The sequence below is a fragment of the Mytilus californianus genome, unplaced genomic scaffold, assembly GCF_021869535.1.
Source record: "Mytilus californianus isolate M0D057914Y unplaced genomic scaffold, xbMytCali1.0.p SCAF_8, whole genome shotgun sequence".
Lineage (NCBI taxonomy): Eukaryota > Metazoa > Mollusca > Bivalvia > Mytilida > Mytilidae > Mytilus > Mytilus californianus.
In genome coordinates this window covers 5284114-5307222 of record NW_026262734.1, presented here as the reverse complement: position 1 = coordinate 5307222, position 23109 = coordinate 5284114, and the positions used below count along the sequence as shown (strand labels likewise).

At 32.1% G+C, this 23109-nt stretch overlaps 1 protein-coding gene and 3 long non-coding RNA genes across 4 annotated transcripts in view; 2 read left to right on the top strand and 2 right to left on the bottom strand.

Annotated features, from left to right (window-relative positions):
* Positions 1–728: 728 nt before the first annotated feature.
* LOC127710983 (uncharacterized) lies at positions 729–12259 on the bottom strand. Its single transcript, XR_007986434.1, has 2 exons — positions 11968–12259; positions 729–1288 (listed from the first exon to the last, which is right to left on the bottom strand). It is a non-coding gene; the product is annotated as an uncharacterized LOC127710983 (long non-coding RNA).
* Positions 5125–6902, top strand: LOC127710985 (uncharacterized). Its single transcript, XR_007986436.1, has 2 exons — positions 5125–5505; positions 6360–6902. It is a non-coding gene; the product is annotated as an uncharacterized LOC127710985 (long non-coding RNA).
* LOC127710984 (uncharacterized) lies at positions 8837–11902 on the bottom strand. Its single transcript, XR_007986435.1, has 3 exons — positions 11699–11902; positions 9312–9380; positions 8837–8934 (listed from the first exon to the last, which is right to left on the bottom strand). It is a non-coding gene; the product is annotated as an uncharacterized LOC127710984 (long non-coding RNA).
* Positions 12260–14605: 2346 nt separating the features above from the next.
* LOC127712457 (ABC-type oligopeptide transporter ABCB9-like) overlaps positions 14606–23109 on the top strand; it is a 31292-nt gene continuing 22788 nt past the window's right edge. Inside the window, exons 1-4 of the mRNA XM_052218897.1 lie at positions 14606–15244; positions 15835–15949; positions 20143–20273; positions 21095–21300. Of these exons, the coding sequence (XP_052074857.1) occupies positions 14611–15244; positions 15835–15949; positions 20143–20273; positions 21095–21300 (1086 nt within the window). The 5' untranslated portion in view covers positions 14606–14610. The remainder of the gene's footprint in view (positions 15245–15834; positions 15950–20142; positions 20274–21094; positions 21301–23109) is intronic.

Here is a 23109-nt window from a genome sequence, read left to right as displayed (position 1 = left end):
AGTGCCAATGAGACAACTCTCCATCCAAGTTACAATTTATAAAAGTAAACCATTATAGGTCAAGGTACGGCCTTCAACACGGAGCATTGGCTCACACCGAACAGCAAGCTATAAAGGGCCCCCAAAAAAAATACTAGTGTAAAACCATTCAAACGGAAAAACCAACGGTCTAATCTATATAAAAACGAGAAACGAGAAACACGTATGAACTACATAAACAGACGACAACTACTGTATTCAGATTCCTGACTTAGGACAGGTGCAAACATTTGCAGCGGGATTAAACGTTTTAATGGTACCAAACCTTCTCCCTTTTCTGAAACAATAGTATAACATCACAACATAGAAAAACACATTATAAAATATCAATTGGAAGGCTTAACTCAATCAAAAAACGTAAATTAACACACAATGAACGAATAAATTTGACCTGTGACACCTGAATGCAAATAAACAGTAATAAAAAATTAAAAGGGATAAATAATTAAAGTCAAAAGTAATGTTTCACTGACGGTGAATTAATGTTTTCTTTTCTAACTGTGGAGAAATATATAATGTTTATTGTTGTCCTTCTATTGACATTTTTGTATGTGGTATTTGATTTTTAAATCTTTAGGTTTGAGCATTTCTGATGAAGGTAAATCCTGAAATACACTTCCACTTAGAACATACGAAATTTATAAAGTGTTACTAATATTTACTTTTCATAAAAAAAATGGGAAACTTCGTTAAAAAGTACAAAAGATTTATTTAAACATTTAATTTATTAACTTAACCATACCATACACACTTTTCTCTAAGATCACATGTACACATATATTGGGTAAAAAAAAACATGCAAGAATAAGACAAGGGAAAATAACACAATCAATATTTTCTAATATAACTATACAGCCAAACTGAAAAGTTTATGGTAACATAACAAGTTACCCAAGTTAGCGAGATTCACCATATAGTTCGCATGTCTTTCTCATTACTCTGTGAAAATTCATCATGTTGGTCTATAATGTCTGGTGATGTGAAGTGTCTGAACCATCAAGGAACTTCTGACCACTATATAATTCACAGTTGCAGGTCATTTCTAATCCACATGTCCTGCATCCTTTATGGTCAGCCGTCTTGAACAATATATTGCTAGTGTTACTGTGCATACTGTCAGACAGATGAAGAATATGTAGAATGTTTCTTCATCGAATATGTCTGTGAAGGCAGGAATATGAGCCGACAGCTTACTTACTATCTTTTTAGTGCTACCATCTTTTGGCAACATGATGATTCTTTGAAAAACCTGTAAAAGAAAACATTTTTATACGAAAATAAGCATGGCCTTGTTATTTTATCGAGGTATGGTGTGGTCTTACTGAAAAATGACTGATGCGCGTTCACTTCTAGGAACTGATACATGTAAATGTTTCGTTGTTTAATTTGTTTATACATGTAAAAATAAAAATATTCCTGTGTGTACATGTCAATATTTGAAATTGTTTTTTTTTATAATATGTGCTTGGCATTCCCTGACAAACGATCGCACCTCTATGATTTGTAGTTAAGTTAGAACTAGATCAAAACACAAAACTTAAATGAACATTAACCAAAACTACATCCATGCGTAAAACACCCCAAAAAATGAAAGTCAACTAGATGGAAGAAACGTTATATCCCCGACCCTTCAACATACATTTGTTGGGCAATTGGATAATAAAAGGGTGTGTGAGGTTTACGTCAAACAGACAGCAACCTAAAGACTCATCAAACCAAGACGCCCAGGTCAACATACTAATCCATATTCGTCCTCATCGAGACATAATTATGATAAACAACATGAACAATGAACAATTTCGTGTAATCATGGTAATGTACAATTGTAGATTATGGCAAAATTAATAGGTAAATAAGAAAAACCATGACTTTGAAATTGACATATATTGCTGAATTCTACTAGAAGTATCAAGTCCTTCATGTATTAGTCCTAACATCAACATTTTTCCATTGTATCAGTTTGATACATCTGCATGTAAGTAAAGAACTAGATATAAATTCACCTACATTTTAGTCTGAACTGTAATTCTATAGAATCCATATTTGAAAAAAAAACCTGTTTTCCTTTTTTTTTGTTTAAATCAAATTTATTAATTGAATTCAATGCCTTTAGTTTTTCCTGGGACTACTACAACACAGACAACATATGTGTTATAGTAGTCTCCAAACGTAAACGTACTGAGACAAAAAAAAGATAGGCCAAAGATACCAAAGGAACATTCAAACTCATAAGTCAAAAATTGACTAACAACGGCATCATGGGCATGGCAAAACGAAAAAGACGAAAGAAAAAAAAACAGTATACAAAACATAACATAGAAAACTAAAGACAGAGCAACACTAACCCAACAAAAAACCGGGAGTGATCTCACGGGTGCTCTGGAAGGGTAACACGTTTAAGTTAACGCCTTTTCATTGAACTATCCTTTTTATGCAGTAAAGTATAGCTATGTCTTATTATATCATGTATATAGAGATACATTGAATAGGTTTACCACATGTGCAACGATTGTTATTGCCCCCCCCCCCCTTGGGTTTGTCACATGTTAATTAACTAATAATCAGATCAATACGATATCTCGGTTGATCGATAATTGACAGAAACGTTTATTCATAATTTATTCATATATATGTTGTGTACAAGTTATCATTTTGTACAAATTATTATTTGTACAAATAAATTGTACAAATTATAATTTGTATTTTGACTTTGTACAAATTGTAATTTGTACAAAATGTGCTTTGTAATTTGTACAAAATTTGACAAAAAATCACTTATAACTTGTACAATGATTTATAGTATGGATTTTGTTATATAAAAAGCATTGATACATACTATAGAATTTTTATTCAATGACCACACAATAAACCTTATTTACAAAATACAAAAAGAGTTCTGTACCATTTGTTTGAAATGTGAGTGAATTATGGCATCGGGAATTGCACAAAATCTTTTGCTTTTTACATTTACATTTAAAAGTGCTGCACCCCTTTGCATTAACATGAAAGAAACCCCCGACCACCATTTTTGGAAAGCTTTGTAACTGCTTCACGTAGCGAAAGTTGAAGCTCAGGAACCGTTGCTGCGAATACAGATGTGTCTTTAACAGCTTCAATTTGATTTCTCGACAAATATCCTGTTAAAATTCCTACAAACATTCCAATGCTGTACCCAAATTCTCCAGATTCAAAAATTACACCTAAGATATTTCGAGGATCAGTTAGGGCACGATCATCCTGAGGAATTGGTATAAAGACATTATCCCCCACATCAAGTTCTGATAATTTCGGTTTCGTTTTTTTTGTTAAATTTTTGGCTTGGAACTGTTGGCCAAACAGCGCACGTTTTCTGACACTTATGATTGTTGTTTCAACGTCAGTGTCACCCTGATTGTCACTGGGGCCAATTTTTATTATATTATCAGAATTGTCACTAGGGCCAATTTTTATTATTCTATCAGAATTGTCACTCGGGCCAACTTCTGTTGTACCTATCAGAATTGTCACTGTGGCCAATTTTTATTATTCTATCAGAATTGTCACTGGGGCCAATTTCTATTGCACTATCAGAATTAACTGGCATGCATGTATCAATTACATTTCATGTCTCCATCTGGGTATTTTCATACGACCGCAAAAAATTTTTGGGGATCGTATAATGGTATGATGTCGTCGTCGTCTGCGTCGTCCGAAGACACATTGGTTTCCGGACAATAACTTTAGTTTAAGTGAATGGATCTCTATGCATTTTTTTAAGAAGGTTCAATACCACAAAAGGAAGGTTGGGATTGATTTTGGGGATGATGGTCCCAACCGTTTAGGAATCAGGGGCCCAAAAAGGGGCCGAAAACAAGCATTTTTCTAGTTTCAGGATAATAACTTGTGTATAAGTATTTCAATTGCTCTGAAATTGTACCACAATGTTTAATACCACAAGTAGAAGGTTTGGATTCATTTTAGGGGTTATGGGGGCAACTGTTTAGGAATTAAGGGCCAAAAAGGGGCCAAAAACAAGCATTTTTCTAGTTTCCAGACAATAACTTGTGTGTAAGTGTATGGATCTCTCTCTGACATTGTACCACAAGGTTCCATATAACAAAGGGAAGGCTGGGATTGAGTTTGGGGTTAATTGCCCCAAACATGTACGAATTAGGGACCAAAAAAGGGTCAAAAACAAGCATTTTTCTAGTTTCCAGACAATAACTTGTGTGTAAGTGTATGGATCTCTCTGAAATTGTACTACAAGGTTCCTTACTACAAAGGAAAGGCTGGGATTGAGTTTTGGGGTTATTGCTCCAAGGGTGGTTTCAAAAAGTCGGTGGGGGGGGGGGGGATTCTTTTCTCAATTTTTTTAAGGGATTCATTTTTTTTTTCAAAATTTAAAAAATTTCGAGTTTTTTAAAAGTTTCAAGAAGAAATCTTCAATTGCACAGTATTGTGCAATGGATTTATAAGATCTTTGACCACATTTATTTTGTGTCAGAAACCTATATTATGTCAAAAATTTGATCACAATCCAAATTCAGACAGTATCAAGCTTGAATATTGTGTCCAAATTTGCCCCAACTGTTCAGGGTTTAGACATCTGCGGACATATCAGGTTGCGCTTAGCGAAGCATTTTATTGTATTTGGGAATAAGGTTTATTGTGTGGTCAATGAATAAAAATTGTAGTGTGTATCAATGCTTTTTTTTGTAACAAAATCGATACTATGAATTATTGTACAAGTTATAAGTGAATGTTAGTCAAATTTTGTACAAATTATAATTTGTACAAGCACTTTTTGTACAAATTACAATTTGTACAAAGTCAAAATACAAATTATAATTTGTACAATTTTTTTGTACAAATTATAATTTGTACAAAATGATAACTTGTACACAACATATATATACATTAAAAGATGACAGTTGTATATAATTTGCATTTTCTTTCCCTGGAACTCTGCCTTATCAGTCTTATATGATATATTTATATTGTATGTCTCTGGCCATTTACAGTTTTACAACTTATTCAATAAACGGAGTGAAGTCGTGTCCATTCCCACATTTTCACACTCTAAATTTAGAATATCTAACTGAATAGGGATCATTCGTAATATTTCTTCCTGTAGACGTCGCTGGTGTTCCATAAGTGGTTGTCGGAAACGTTTTAATCACTTGGACGCTTGAATCGCATTACGTTGCACATGTTTACATTAGTAACCACAAATTATCGACACTCGCTAATTTCACCAACCTAAGCTTCAAAATTGTTGTGTCCCCGGCTGCAATTATTCTGAAGGGGGACCACAGATTCCCAAAAGACAATGAAATTCTTTTGAAATGGAGAGAAGGCATCAAGAGAGTTGATCCACCCATCAAAAATATCTAGCCTTCTAGGGAAACCCGGCGGAAAGTCGACCAAGTTTGCCATAACCAGCTGATAACCATGTCATGCCAGGAGATTATATAACAACAGGATTAGGTTATTATGTATTTATATTTTTTTTTATATTTAGTACATTATTAAACCTCTTTGTTTCATTTTTTCTCGATTAAACAGTCCAATAATTTGACAGGTTATTATTTATTAAAATAGGGGGATGACACAGGGATGTATTTTATTCTTCAAATATACCCTCACACTTTGCAAGTTTTTTCCTAGTCTTCACACTTTATAAGTTTTTTCCTAGTTCTCACACTTTGTAAGTTTTTTCCTAGTCTTCACACTTTGTAAGTTTTTTCCTAGTCTTCACACTTTGTAAGTTTTTTCCTAGTCTTCACACTTTGTAAGTTTTTTCCTAGTCCTCACACTTTGTAAGTTTTTTCCTAGTCCTCCCACTTTGTAAGCTTTTTCCTAGTCCTCACACTTCGTAAGTTTTTTACTAGTCTTCACATTTTTTCACCCTTTTACCTTTGTTTGCATTGTAAATAAGAAATAATAATTATGTTGTGCACTTAATTATAGCAAGTGAAATATATTTCCCTGACAAAACAATGCATGAAAGGAAGAGAACTACATATATTGGGAAATATGACAATCCCTATATTGCATTCTAAAAAAAACCATGGTACACATGAGCATAATTTTTTTATTTGTTTGTCGCAATAAAGTCTGAATTTTCTAAGGACTTTACATTAAACTTATGGCAAAAGCTGTGTGAACAATTTTTTTTAATTCTTCAAAGTTGGAAATCAAAGAGTATTTTTGTGAGAAAAAAAACATCACACACATACCCGCATTAAACGCTTGTCCTTTATGAATGATAAGAAAAATTTCTGAACCTGCAGTTTATTAAATAACATGATGCTTTGTGGTTTCCTGTTTTAATATTTCAGAAGCCATCATGGATAACAGACTTTTTACCCAACCATGAAGTGATGGATGGGATACATCTTTATGTTTAAAATGAATTCATGGTTAAAATCCAAGTGGCTGCAAGTGCGAGGATCAATACTTCTGTCAGAACCAGATGTAAAAAAAAAATTTGACAAAGGTGACAACAAATGGCAAATAGTGGAATTATGAAACAGGATTTATTTACTAGCCAAGACAGTTCGATCCTTATATTAACACACAAACTTTTCTGAAAGGGAAATTCCAACTAGATCAGAAGAAAGTAGTTTGTGATAGAAAAGTGTCATCCAACCGAATTCACATTAAAAGAGTCCTTGTATTGTCTAAAAGTTACACAAGGGTAAAACTTAATGCCCCTCCTTCGCTGTGGCAGGGGAATAAAAAATCTGAAACATGTAATTCCACGTGGAAACTTCTAATTCAACTTGGTTCCAGAATTATCTATGTTTGCTGTGTTCTTTCTAATCTCATAAAAATACATTGTAAATAAATATGCATAAAAGATGAAATGGATTTACATGCAATTGATTTTATTATTTGTTCTAATGTGGTGCTGTTTCACCACTGCTTTCCCAGTTAGCACCAAAAAAAAATAGAAAATGTTGAAAAAATATTGTAGAAAAATATCAAACTCATGCAAAAATGTATGGCGTTAAAAATATTTTCAAAACATTTTCATGATACTTTTCAAACATCATTAAAATGTTACTGAATTTTGATGACAATGTTTGTAAAATGTCTTATAAATGATTTGAATGTGTCTGTTAATCAAATATCCCTGAAACATTTTAAAAACATATAAAAATTCATTTCTGCAGGATAAAATGTTTTGAAAAAGTTCAAAAAATATTTTTTAACAAAATGTTTTAATCATCTTCATATTCTCAAAAAATCGTTAAAAAAAAATCATTTAAATGTTATACGAAATATCATTATAAAAATGTTTTCTAACATAATCTTTCAAGTCCTTTTATAAAATATTCAGAATATAATTGAGAATGGAAATGGGGAATGTGTCAAAGAGACAACAACCCGACCATACAGCAGACAACAGCCGAAGGCCACCAATGGGTCTTCAATGCAGCGAGAAACTCCCGCACCCGGAGGCGTCCTTTAGCTGGCCCCTAAACAAATATGTATATTAGTTCAGTGATAATGGACGTCATACTAAACTCCAAATTTTACACAAGAAACTAAAATTAAAAATGATACAAGACTAACAAAGGCCAGAGGCTCCTGACTTGGGACAGGCGCAAAAATGCGGCGGAGTTAAACATGTTTTTTGAGATCTCCCCCCTCCCCCCATACCTCTAGCCAATGTAGAAAAAACAAACGTACAACAGTACGCATAAACAATGTTTAATATCAGAGACAGATTTAGGAGTGGGGTGCCTTTATGGCCCTTATGGAGCTACATTTATGGTTAATCCAGATTTTTTTATTACTCTCAAAACTTTGTCTAGTTTGGGGTATGATGACCCCTTTCTATGCCCCCGCAACTGAAAGTTGGGGGAGGGGGCATATTATTTTACCCCGGTCTGTCCTTCTGTCTGTCTGTCCGTCCGTCCCATTATGGGTATATAGTTATTCAGCATAACTCCTCCTACAGTTAGAATCCTAGGAAGTTTTCACTTTGCTGTCTGTTTGTACATATATTGAAGATGTGCATGTGGTCAGGGTTTTGATTTTTATTAATATTTGCTCTTTTGGGAGATACAATGTAGTTGAACTTTGTCATTTTTGGGGTATAAGCGGTTAAATGTTATAGTTATTTTAAAATAACACTTTGCATCTACGGGGGCATCAATTGTGTCTCCCAGACACAATAATATCTCAAAGAAAGTCCTACATTGACTTTGTTTTAATACAGTTACTTCAGAGTGGATTAGGGGGGATCACTTTATTTAGATTCAAAATCCTGGATCAACATTTGAGAAAACAACTGCCGTCATACTGATCTCCTTTTACATTTGTCTGCATGCTGTTGATGCCGGCTTAATCTACATATATTTTGGCTATTTTTGTCGGGTTGATGTCTCATTGACAAACCCCAATATTTCCTGTCTTAGATATCAATTTTATTGAATAGTCCATTTTTTTGTATTTTGCACTGAACACATATGAAAAAGAAGATGTGGTATGATTGCCAATGAGACAACTCTCCACAAGAGACCAAATGACACAGAAATAATTACAACTATAGGTCACCGTACATCCTACAACAATGAGCAAAGCCCATACCACATAATTTGTTTCACTTGCATAGAGGTATTAATTTTTTCAGATTATAAATATCCTCATGCATTTCATTTGGTCCAGCATTGAACAAATTTTTTTCTTAGAAGTGTTTTTTTATCTTTTGTTTGATCATGTGTAGCATCTGTCATTTTCTGTCTGAACAGCTTTTCGATGGTTTTTTTTGCTGTCTTGGTCAACAATACACAAGATAACAACAATAAGAAATGCAAAAATTTTATTTAATTTTGTCATTTCACTGTTCTTTTTCATTTTTTCTTTTGTTCCATTCTTTTTATTTCTCTTGACTTCTGCTGGCTTCTGTAAAGAAAATGTTAACAAATTAGTCCTGTTGTTTAGTGAGTAAACTAGTGGAGATAATTTAAATTTCACCAAATTACACAAGAAAATTTTATTTTAATCCAGTCTGGTTTCATAAAAATTTATATTGAAAAGCGACATCTAATCAGTGTGGCTGGATTCGGAAGGAATATTCATAGCTATTAGATATGCACGTACATCTGTGGAGTTTCAGGTGTATTATTATCATACGAGTCTGTAACGGTAGAGTTCACCAATACTAAAATAAAACTGTACAGTACCATTTTCCCAACTGAGATTAGGTCCTGTAACCTTTACTTGGTCTTAACACAAATACATTTTTGTGATATAGATTGAGGCTATAAAAGGATAAATACCTTCACACAATCTGCTCCTCCAGAATGTTTTGAACCTAAGCTTATACATTTTGGCTCCTCTAACTGATTCTACAAAAGATAAAAAAAAAGACAAAATATCAAATAAAATACAGTCAAGAAAAAATCACATTGTACAAGTCAGCTACAAAGGTCACAACATTCAAAAATGAAAGAAAATTCAAACAAGAAAACTAATGGCTTGATTTTAAATTATAAAATAAGACAATAAAAAAACAAATATATATGTATATATATCAGAAATTAACCAACTATAACTACTAGATTAAAGGCTCCTGACTAGGATTGACACATTAACAATTATCTATACTTACAAAAAATGTATCTGGCCTGGCCTGAAGGGCTAGCGATTAATCACAGGCACTTGTCTCAGAAAAAATTTCCTATATGCCTTAATATAACACGTGTTATATATTGAGGTATATAGGAAATTTTTTTCTGAGACAAGTGCCTGTGCGATTAATCATGAAAACTGTATAATGAATATATTGTCTTTCATGGTTACAAATATCTATCAGTAGAAAATGTTATCTATCAGTAGAAAATGTCTGCAATATTTCACTATTTTATATTACTTTACTAACTAATACATTGTTGATGACGCTGAAAACAGCATACCTAATATATGCTATGTCTTGCTTTTGGACTCTGTCAAGGCAAGACAAAAAGGAAAGAAATCAATGATTCAAGTTCAAATATATTGATGGATTGTTGGAATCTTAATGTCCAGTGACAAATATTTAATGCATGTTCCAGCCAAAGTTTAATTAAACAAGCTAAGGAATGGTTTGAATTTTTTTTAAACATGTAGGTAAAGATTTTTTAAAGTACTATTACATAGATTAAAATGTTAGGATTACAAAGGAGGTTTCTGCTTGCCATGAAATATTTGAAAAACAAGATATCAAGTGGATTTAATGGTATAACTAATAAAATTTTGAAAAATTCTTGTATGCTGAATGTTGGGCATGATATGTATATAAAATTATGAAACACTACTTTTTTCTTAAAAATTAATAAAATTTTCTCTCTAGCAAGAAGTTCTTATTGGAGAGAAAATTTATTTAACCCATATTCAAAGGAAGATGTTTTAATAGCCCTTCAAACCATAGAGGTATAACCCTTTTTACTAGTTTAGGAACATTTTTTTCTAGAGAATAATAGTTTAGAAAACTATTTAGAATCATATAAGATTATCTGCCAAGAACAGATAGGATTCAAAAAAGGACGTAGAACTATAGGGACCACATTTCTAAGTTTAAAAAATATTTAGTTGGGTTAGTTTTCATAATTATTTTCTAATCAATTTTGAAGAATTTGAAATTATTCCATATTTAAATAATTCCTTGTTTGAACTTGAATTACAAATAAAACTTCATTATAGATGTATATATCTTTAAAATTTCCAAAAATGGCCCCATCATGTTATATGTAAAAAGTTTGCAGAGAAGGGCCTTTATATTTTTTTTACAGTGTCTTTTTTTTAAGTTGATGAAGCTGAGACATATTAAAAGATTTAAAGCTTAAAAATGTAGAATCATGTCTTGTTTAAAAGTGGTATTGGGAGGATTTAATACTTTCCTTGTGTAATTGTCCCATTTTCAAAAGTAATAAATTGTTTATATATAACTGGGACTATAATACTATTAGTATAATAGTCCCAGTGTATAACAAGTTAAATTTAATTTTCCCTTGCCCAGTCTGCATGGTTTATATCACATTTCATGGCCAACAGATAATATCTGTATAGAACCCCTATTTTTAATTATTATTATACAAAATCATTTAAATGTATCCTAGAAAGTTTAATTATACATTCATGACTATTTATAAGTTCAGTGGGTTTTTTGTTGTTGTTTTTTTTCTAACTTGGGGTACATGTATTTGTCACTTGGTATTTCACTAAATATTTCATAAAAAATTGCATTTCAAAAGATTATTTAGGGGACATTTCTGATTTGATTTTATGCAACTTGGTACCAACAGCAGAATAATTATTTGTTTATTTTCATTTTCTTCTGAGATAAACATAAATATTATTGTCTATTATAAACAATCTTGCTATATATTTATATTTCAACCAAATTGAATTGTAAAAAATAGTACATGTGTTCACATCAGGAGAAAATAAAAACAACTGATGACAGAGCTATGACAAAACAATCAAATACTCTTTATATACAATTCAGCGTTTTTCAACACATTATTTGTAAAAATACAACCATAAATGCCTCCAATAAACGTGTTTTTATATGAAATATATAGCCCAAAAATGTAGGTACCGAAATCTTTTTGGCCATGTACTGTAGCGGCGTTTCCGCTTTATATAATAGAAGAAATCTCAATATTTTTTTAAATACATCGTTTACCTTTCTATAAGATCTATAGTTCTGTCTCTTGTGACAGCTCCATGTAACGTTAGTTCTGGAACAGACCAGGTGATGTAATCATCGGATGCCATTGTTTACGTTGTAAATACAGATGCAAGCGTTTTACGTGATTGAAGCGTTCAAGTAACCACTTATGGAACCGCAGCGCCGCCACGCGTGAAAAGTCGTGAATGATTCCTATTTCCGGGTATCAAATTTCTTTTAAAAAATCTATTTAAAAGTCAACAAAACAAAAGAAAAAGAAATACCTTATTCGTTTCAAGACCTGGGAATCAATCTTCACACAATACCACTCTCCAAGCTATATTTTGAAATAAGATCTGTCCACTTGTTTGTAATTTCCAAATGAGGTATTCTTGATACGGATATGCCTAGTTTGATCTCACTTTGAGTTACTATCGTGGATCTACTTTGTTATAAACACTCTTTCATAGTAAGAAAACAAAGTTAAACACAATGTTTACGTAACACAATGCTCCCAAGTCCTAGGCGTGTGTAATTCAATGGTTAATGAGTATTGATCTGAAGTTGCATGTCTAAAATTAGAACAAAATCTGGTATGGATATGAATGAAATTCAGGCTGTATAATTATAAATAATGGAAAACTACATTAATTCTGGAACACGAGGATGAAATATTAATTGAAAAGAACCTATCCTAATGCTAAGACTAAACAAACTTTCCTTGAACAAAAACAAGAGAACAAGTATATTATGTTATTATTTTGTATTTCTCATTATAAATTGTACGGGGAAACAACATTATAGTGTTGTTAACAAATGTTACTGGGTCTGCTTGTGCTAATTGTTGAATATAAATTCTGTGTGTTTATAATGCATGAATGTCTTGTTAAAAAATATTAAACACTATAAAATTAGATTAATGGTAATTAGAAAAAAATGGAAATTTAAGGAGACACCCATCAGAAATTACAATTTAATAGCATTATAGTTAAAATTATTGTTTCACCATTAAACGATGTAAATTATTTTTATTTATGATTGTATGTATATTTTTTGTGATATGTGTGTTCTTATAGATGTCATCATGGTCATGCAGTCTGATACCTTATATATATAGATGTGTTCAATGCTATCTTGCCCGAAAGAATATTACAAATTGAAAAATTTGCATAAATCTTAGCCTGCATTTCAAGAATTGCTACCCAACTTCATTAACTTCTGCGAAATTATAGATTAACTATCCACAATTGGAATTTCAAATGTATGTACATTGTACATTAATTTTTAACATGATTAAAACATGCAAACAAGGAATTATTTGAATCTGGAATAGTTTTGAATTCTGGAAAGTTGATAAAAAATGCTTGATGAAAACTAACCTAATTAAGAAGGATTATCCATGCATGCATGGCCAAGGGGGGTTATCTAGTTCATACTGAAACATAAGTGAAAGTAAAATTAACTTTAGTCATGCATGCATGGCTAACCCTATTTAGTTGGGTTAGTTTTCATCATAAATTTCTAAGTAATTTTCCAGAATTCAAAATTATTCCAGATTAAAATAATCCCTTGTTTGCATGTATATTGGACATGTATGTACATTAATTTTTAACACGATTAAAACATGCATGTATATGACATGTATGACAATTACATTGCTGTAGAGAAACAAATTTAGTGTAAGCTGTTACTGGGTTCACAAAGACATAGAACGGTGGAGCACAAACAATAGTTATTAGATCTACTTATCCTGCAGTAAATGAATGTTGCTGAAATGGTTCTTTTTATACCCCAAGTGTTCTAAAGCATGCAGTATAGTACTGGTGGGGAGTCTTTCCATCTGTCTGAAACAGCTTCTGAATCACTTGACCATCTAAACCATATAATGCTGGTGTGCACCTCCTTTTTTAATTTTTTTATCATACTCATTTTTGGGGTTACCGGTTTCCCTTCATTTTTTGGAGGGTACCGATTTTGTAGCAGCAAATTTGATCAGTAGCCATTTTGTATCCACAACTCCTAAACCCCTTATTACAATGTATTTAAACTTTCTCACAATCTCACTCATATATTCATGATAACGCTAATGTGCAACTCCTATTTCTTTTTTTCATCTGAATCAATTTTTGTGATACTTTCAAGTTACAGCAAATCATGTGCACATGTTACACATTTATATCCCCTTCTCCCAAACCCCATATCAGAGTTTGATGAAATTGTATCAGAATCTCCACCATGTGCACCTCCTATTTTGTTATTTTTATTCTGAAATATTTGTTGGGGTTTCCCTTACCTAAGCATAAACTTTGCAAGGGCCAGATATCATTTGTAATCTTTAGTTGCAATAACTAGTTCTAGTTTAAAATTATTTTGAAGTTGATGGCAATTCATCATGATTGTCCTCTACATGTATCCAATAAGAGAACAATAATATTCAGCAACATTTTACTTTTTACTGACCTTCATTTTTACAGGAACAACTTTTTAAAAATTTTGCGGTGCAGACAATTCAAATTGTCAGAATACCTTGAGCATGTTGAGTATGATATTTCACTGCCACAATAATTTGATTATCATTAACAACCATGATTATATATAAAGGTTATATAAACATGAAAGGTTATTTCACTCCAACTATTCCTTAAACAGTTTTATATTTTAACACTGTCCAAAAGAGTTTTTTTTTAACATTTTTTCCACTCTCATGCTTTTTCCGAACAATTGTACTTCAACTTGTAATTTAAAAGGACCAGCATCTTTTTATTGACTGTAACCTACGTCATGCTATTCTCAGCATAATGTATATATTAAATTAATGAGAAGATATTTTGTTTTAATACTTCCCATTTCTGCATGATTCCCTGATGACCAAAAATAAAATTTTATCATTTCAGATTTTTACGTGGAACGTGAATTAATCAAGAACCATGAGAAGACTACCAACATTACTAGTCACTACAGTAATCAGTATGGTTGATATGGCAGTAATTACTATTTTGTTTTGCCATGGAAACAAATTTAAGCATTATTTACAACAAGGACTTTACCATTTTTCATTCCAAAGATCTGTTTTTGATTTGTTTGTTTTTGGATTTTTACGATTCTGTCTTACCATGGGGCTTTCACTATCTGGTTTTAGATATTCATATGATTCTATTTATAGAATAAGAAAAATTAAAACTGTGATATTTTTAGCTTCTTTAGCAACAAGTATATATACAATTATAAAACTACTGATACAATCAGAAATTCCAGGAACATTGACAGATAAGTGGTTTTGGTTGATATTTTCCTGGACACACCTATCTTGTTTGTGGCTGTCTCTTCATTGCTTATTTCTTAGTAAAATTCACATAAACATTGAGGTCAATAATATGAGCATAAACAAAGAAGATGGAGATGCTTTAGAAAGAGAGCCTTTGATTGGATCCAGTGATGAACAAAGTGACAAATCACCAAAGACGTCTGCCAAAGTGACTATATTTAGACTATTTTCTCACTCAAAGCCAGATATACCATTTATAATCATGGGATTTATATTTTTGACCATATCATCTACAGGTATAGTATATTATATGTAAATTTGACTGCCAGTTTACATGGTTGACAAAGACTGTTTACCACTTACTAGGCAATGTTGACCTTGGCTACTCTACTGGTCATAGTTTGGGATGTTCATTATCATTGGTGGGGCACTAAATTGTGTAGATTTTTTTATGTATAAGTGAACCAAAAATTTTAATATTCAAAAGAATAGTACATATTTCCTCAAATTCCTGTGGACTTGTTTTTTGAATTTGTTATAATCGTTTTTTGAATTTAATTGTTATAATCGATCATAATTTCCACTAAAATCTATTTTTGCTGAGTTCATGAAGAATGGTACCTATAAAAAAAAAAATTAATCCACAATAACAGTTTGACTTTAAATTTTTAATGGTCATCACAGTTTGATGAAAATCTTTGAAATATTTTCATTGTGAACTAATTATTTATGTTTTGTTCCAGGACAAATATTAATCCCATACTTTATGTACTACACAGGAGAAGTTGTAATATGAACATATTTGATTATGTTTTTCAGGACAGATATTTATACCATACTACACAGGAGAAGTTGTAATATGAACATGTTTGATTATGTTTTTCAGGACAGATATTTATACCATATTACACAGGAGAAGTTGTAGACAGTATTGTTATAGAAAAATCTCAGAAGAAGTTTACCCAATCAATCATCATCATGGCAGTCATATCTGTTATAAGGTTAGTACATCTGTGGTACAACTCCCTGTTAAAAGGATGGTCGTTTCATTATGATTGATTGATTGTTGGTTGCCTAAACTTTAGTGTCAAATGTTTCATGCGTATTCAGGAAGATATATTTATTATGAGGTAATTATGAAAATAAGAAGATGTGGTATGATCACCAACAAGACAACTCTCCACCAGAACTTAAATGACATAGAAGTTAACAACTATTGGTCATTGTATGGCCTTCAGCAATGAGTAAAAGGCCCTGAAATGACAAATGTAAAACAATTTAAACGAGAAAACTAACAGCCTGATTTATGTAAATACAATGAACTAAATACAAATACAACAACCATTGACAACCACGGAATTACAGGCTCCTGACTTGGGACAGGCACATAGAGAATGTGTCCAGGTTAAACATGGTAGCAGGATCCCAACCCTCCCCCTAACCTGCGACAGTGGGGTTACAGTACAACATATGAACAAACAATAAAAATCAGTTGAAAAGGGCTTAACTCATTAGATCGATACAAATCATAAAAACAAGTAACAAAAACACAGACCGTATGTGGGAGGGTATTTGTACATCCCTACAACAAAATAGACACTAAGAACAGATCTGAGAGTACTCGCAGTTACTGACAGCTAGTTCAAAGCCAATAACAACTAATAAAAAAATCATGTATCTTAGACTGAAGTATCAATCAGTACGCTTCCAACATATAATGAATTTAGTGTAAAGACGTCATTAACAGTCAGAGAAAAACATGACCTTGTGCAATGCCAAAATACAGGTATGGACATAGATCAGTTGTCCTTGGCATCAATGTGGTGCTAACTTTTAGTATAAGTATAGAATAAGGAGATGTGGAATAATTGCCAATGAGACAACTATCTACCAGAGACCAAATAACATAGGTATTCACAACCATGATGATAAATTTAAAGAAATAGAACAATTATAAAATTGTAAATGAAGACAGCTCTCTCACAAGCAAAAAGCCCATTTCTATGAAATACACCACACCTTATTTACTATGAGTTAAAGGTGAAATAAAATTAAATATTTGGTCTATAAAATCATTGTAAGGTGTTCTGGTTTGTCTGGCCGAAATCTTTTAACCTTGAACTTTTTCATGGTTTAATGATCAACATCAGGTTTTAATACCTAGGTCAGTTCTCGGCTACTTTGAGTAATAGGTCAGCTACAAAATGTATATTAGGTCTATGAATCATTTTCAGCTGACCTTGTCATTCTGATAGGGTCATTTGACCTTTATATCATTTACATGTCAGATTTAATGATCAACATTAAATTTTTTGAGATAGGTCACTTTCTCTTTTTCTATGAGCAATAGTGACTGTTATACATCAAGTATAATTTGGTCATGTTTGTGTAACAGGTTTAACAATTATTTGGTCATGTTTGTGTAACAGGTTTAACAATTATTTGGTCATGTTTGTGTAACAGGTTTAACAATTATTTGGTCATGTTTGTGTAACAGGTTTAACAATTATTTGATGTCATTTTTATGGCTCTAAGATACTTAAATGATTTGTCCAGATTGTTGTTCTAAGGTGAATTTTCCAGTGGGTATGAATATTAGGTAAACTTAATTTGTTACATGTATATAGATTCCTTTGAAGATGTACATGTTCATCTCAGACAGTACTTTACTGACCTTCACCTCATGTTCATAGCTCATTCATCAAGGTTGAGTTGATACGGGTACATGTGGTGAACCTTTATTTTTAAGAATGTAAACATATTATTCAGTTATAATTAAGAAACTTAGTGGTGTATCAACTCTTCATTGATTGATTAATTGTTGCTTAATGTCCAGTAGTTTCAAAAATTCATGATGGCATCTTTTAATATTGATTGGTATTTTATTTGAAATGATCTTCAAGTGAAAATTGTTTTTCACTATGTGACTTGCTTGTTAGCTCACCGCCATGTGAGCTTATGCCATCACTTGGTGTCCGTCGTCTGTTGTCGTCATCTCCGTCGTCATCTTAAACTATTTCAAGAATCTTCTCCTCTGAAACTACTGGGCCAAATACCTTCAATCTTTAACTGAGTGTCCCTTTGGGTATCTAGTTTATAAATAGTATCTGGAGTTTTGATCCATCAACAAACATGGCCACAATGGCTAAAAATAGAACATAGGGGTTAAATTCAGTTTTTGGCTTTTATCTCAAAAACTAAAGCATTTAGAGCAAATCTGACAGGGGTACAAATGTTCAATAGGTCAAGATCTATCAGCCCTAACCAAACAACCCATTGTTGGGATGCTGCCACCAAATTGGTAATTTTAAGGAAATTTTGCTGTTTTTGGTTATTATCTTGAATATTATTGAAGCTAAAGATAAACTGTAAAAGCAAAAATGTTCAGCAAAGTAAGATCTACAAAAAGTTAGTATGACCAATATTGTCAATTGACCCCTTAAGGAGTTATTGCCCTTTAAAGACAATTTTAAACATTTTGTTCATTATGTTTGCTAACATTTAAAAATCTTCTCCTCTGAAACTACGGGGCCTAATACTTTTAAACTTTAACTGCATGTTCCTTTTGGTTACTTGTTTATAAATTGTATCCGAAGTTTTGATCCATTAACAAACATGGCCGCCATGGCTAAAAATAGAACATAGGGTCAAATGCAGTTTTGGCTTTTATCTCAAAAACTATAGCAGTTTTTATTACTAAAACCAAAAGTGACAGGAGTTTAAGTGATAAATAAGTCAAAATCTATACCTGCTATGAAATTTTCAGACCAATTGGACCAACCATTGTAGGGTTACTGTCCGAAATAGTTTATTTTTATGAAACTTTACTGTTTTTGGTTATTATCTTTAATATTATAATAGATAGAGAGAAAGTGTGAAAAGCAAAAATGTTCAGCTAAGTAGGATCTACAAATAAGTCAAATGATCAAAATAGTCAATTGACTCCTTAAGGAGTTATTGCCCTTGAAATGTTTATTTTTTACATTTTTTCATGCAAGTCTATTATTTTTTCAAAAATCTTCTTCTCTGAAACTACTTGGCCAAATACTTCCAAACTTTAACTGAATGTATCTAGTTTATAAAATATATCCGAAGTTTTAATCCATCAACAAACATGGCCGCCATGGCTAAAAATAGAACATAGGGGACAAGAGCAGTTTTTGTTTATATCTCAAAAACTACAGCTGTTAGAGCAAACGTGAAAGGGAGTTAAAGTGATAAATGGGTCATGATCTATCTGTTATGAAATTTTCAGACATGTTTGACAACCCATTGTAGGGTTACTGTTGGAAATAGTTTATTTTTATTAAATTTTACTGTTTTTGGTTATTTTCTTTAATAGAAAGTATAAATGGCAATAAATGTTCAGCTACAAATAAGTCAACATGATCAAAATAGTCAATTGACCCCTTAAGGAGTTATTGCCCTTAAAATGATTTTTTTTTAATTTTTTGTGAAAGTCTAATTACTTTTTCAAAAATCTTCTTCTCTGAAACTACTTGGCCAAATACTTAAAAAAAACTTTAACTGAATGTTCCTTAGGGTATCTAGTTTATAGATTGTATTTGGGATTTGATCCATTCAAAAACATGGCGGCAGTTTCTAAAAATAGAACATTGGGGTCAAATGAAGTTTTTGGCTTTCATCTCAAAAACTAAAGCAGTAAGAGCAAAACTGACATAGGTGAAAGTGTTGAACAGGTTTAGATCTACCTGTCAAGTAATCTTCAGACCAATAGGACAACTTATTGTTGGGTTACTGTCCAGAAATAGTTAATTTTTAGGAAATTTTACAGTTTTGGGTTATAATGCATTATCTTTAATATTATTATAAAAAGAGAGAAAGTGTAAATGACAAAATTGTTCGGCAAAGTAAGATCTACAAATAAGTCAAATACCTGAAACTGAAATTGCAGGGGAGCGATATCAGGCTCTCATGAGCCTGTTGTTCTAAATAATGACCTAAAGCTAAAACTTCACTTAACAATATTTTGTATGATTTATAAGTATATGCATTTTATGGTGTAAGGTTGTTCGTGTTGTAAAAAGCCCATCAAATTTAACTCTAGAAATCTATAATAGGTATCCAACTAAAAATTATGTATCCACATTATACAGCAAGATCAAACTTTATTAGTTCGAATTGCAGATTCACATGTTTCTGTTTGACTAATTTTATCATAACGTTTCTATAGTTCTATTACAGCCGGTTGTCGTGGTTGGTGTCTCAGTTTAGCTATGGCACGGTTAGGAATCAGAGTACGGAATAGATTATTTGGATCTGTAATAGAACAAGAAATAGGTTTCTTTGATACGGTAAAAACAGGTAAGATTCAGTTCTGTAGAGTGTACAAGTCCTCATTGAAGTATTCTAATGCAAGATAACTTTCCATAATTAACAAACAAATATTCTATAAACGATGCCCTAGTAGTCTATCAATTCAATAATAACAATTGACTAATCTGATATCTTGGTAATCAATTTATTATGTATCTGTATTTACTCTTATGTCCCTTTGATGTTCTTTGTTTAAAAATGACCAATGTAGATACAAACATAACTGATATTGAAAGTAAAACTGAATCTGTGCAAAAACATTTCTTGAGGGGATCATTAGTGTGGATTTCTCACAGACAAGAACTTTGTGCCAGTGCATTGTCAAGCAGAACAAGCACACACCCCATCCCCATCCGAAAAAAAAAATAGTTAGAAATAAAAGAACAAGGCACCTTAAATTACAGATGTAAATCATGATTACAACAATATGTAATTGAATGTTATGTCAATGTCTCAAAACTCATCATGCTCATTTGCTTGCAAAAATGTAATCTCTCATATTTAGTAACTTTAGTATGCAATATTTATCACTTGAAGTTAGGCAACCATCAATTAATCAATCAAACATGTTTACAATATGACGATATGCATCTGTAAATGCTGAAAATTCTTTTGTGATATAGGTTTCAGCCTTGAACCATGCACTCCAAGCTACATCACTGTACTTGAATCCACACTGAGACCTGAACTCTCAATTTTAAGCTTCAAATGGTCTGTCTAACTAGAAATAAAGGTCATGCTATATTCCGGCAGCCTGCAGATCCTGGGACATTACTGGTATTAAAAATTGTGATATTTTTTCTTTTCAGGGGACATAACCTCACGTTTGACCTCTGATACAACAGTGATGACAGACACAGTTACCTTGAACATGAATATATTTACACGTAACCTGATATTAGCCGTTGGAATCATTGTGTTTATGTTCAAGTTGTCATGGAGACTATCTTTGTTGACCTTGATAGCATTCCCTATTGTGTTGGGTGTGTCTAAAGTGTATGGGGAATATTACAGAGTAAGATTTTAACATAATTAACCAGTATACATTTTGTTCTTGATGTATTTTTTTGTACTTTGTTGTTGATTTTTTATCAGCTAGTTGATGTTGATGTAATTTTTATACGACCGCAAAAAAATTTTGTGGTCGTATATTGGTATGATGTTGGCGTCGTCGTCGTCGTCGTCCGAAGACACATTGGTTTTCGCACTCTAACTTTAGTTTAAGTGAATGAATCTCTATGTCTTTCATGACAATAACTTGTGTGTAAGTCTATGGATCTCTCTGACATTGTACCACAAGGTTCCATATCACAAAGGGAATGCTGGGATTGATTTTGGGGGTAATTGCCTCCAAATTTTAGGAATTACGGGCCAAAAAGGGGCAAAAAACAAGCATTTTTCTAGTTTCATGAAAATAACTTGTGTGTAAGTGTATGGATCTTTATGAAATTGTACTACAAGGTTCCATATCACAAAGGGAAAGCTAGAATTGAGTTTGGGGATAATTGCCCAAAACGTTTAGGATTAAGGGGCCAACAAGGGGCCAAAAATAAGCATTTTTCTAGTTTCCAGACAATAACATGTGTTCAAGTGTATGGATCTCTCTGAAATTGTACTGCAAGGTACCATACCACAAAGGGAAGGCTGGGATTGATTTTGGGGATAATTGCCTTAAAATTTTAGGAATTAGGGGCCATAAAGGGGCAAAAACTCAAGCATTTTTCTAGTTTCAGGACAATAACTTGTGTTCAAGTGTATGGATCTTTATGAAATTGTACTGCAAGGTTCCATATCACAAAGGGAAAGATCGGTTTGAGTTTGGGGGTAATTGCCCTAAACATTTAGGAATTTGGGGCCAAAAAGGGGCAAAAAAAAAGCATTTTTCTAGTTTCCAGACAATATCTTGTGTTCAAGTGTATTGATCTCTCTGAAATTGTACTGCAAGGTACCATACCACAAAGGGAAGGCTGGGATTGAGTTTGGGGGTAATGAATCATAAGGGGGTTCAAAAAATTTGGGGGGGGGATTTTTTTTTCATTTTTTCTTTAAAATTTTCCATTTTAAATTGGTTATTTCTGATTTATATATAAAAGCAAATAATAATGATATGGTTTGAATAGGTAAATTAAATTTTATTAAGTTCTTAGACCACATTCATTCTTTGTCCGAAACCTATGCTGTGTCAAATATTTAATTACAATCCAAATTCAGTGCTGTATCAAGCTTGAATGTTGTGTCCATACTTGTTTGGTATTATATGTAATAATGACTTACGAAAATAAATTTGCTTTTTAAATGCTTATTTCACATGGTTGCACTTAAATTTCTGTTAAAAATCTGGAAAATTGTACTTTTTTATCAGGCCAAAAAATTGTTCTCTGATTTGTAGGTGTAGAAGGGCTCTTATTTGGTCATTATTTAGATATGAAAAGTGATTCAAATTGATGAATAAATATGGGAGAATATGAAATGGAATGATTACTGTCAAACTTTCCTTATAAAGAATTGACATTTATGTAGTCAGTGTTTCAATACTGACATGATTTTAAAATTCCTCGTGAATAATTAAAAAAATATTATGTAACTAAGGTTCCAACTCCCTCAAGCATACCTGTCAACCTATGACAATGAAAATGCAGGTGATGACCTGCATAGAAGAATGAAATCTCAGGTCATAACGCGTACGCACTTTTTCGAGCTGAATTTCAGTATTTAGCGGACATTTTTCTGATAATTTATATCAAAGTTTCCAAAACATGTCCACATGGTTAAGTAATTTAAAATTGTACATATTATTATTTCATTGCACCTGGAGGCCATTGAT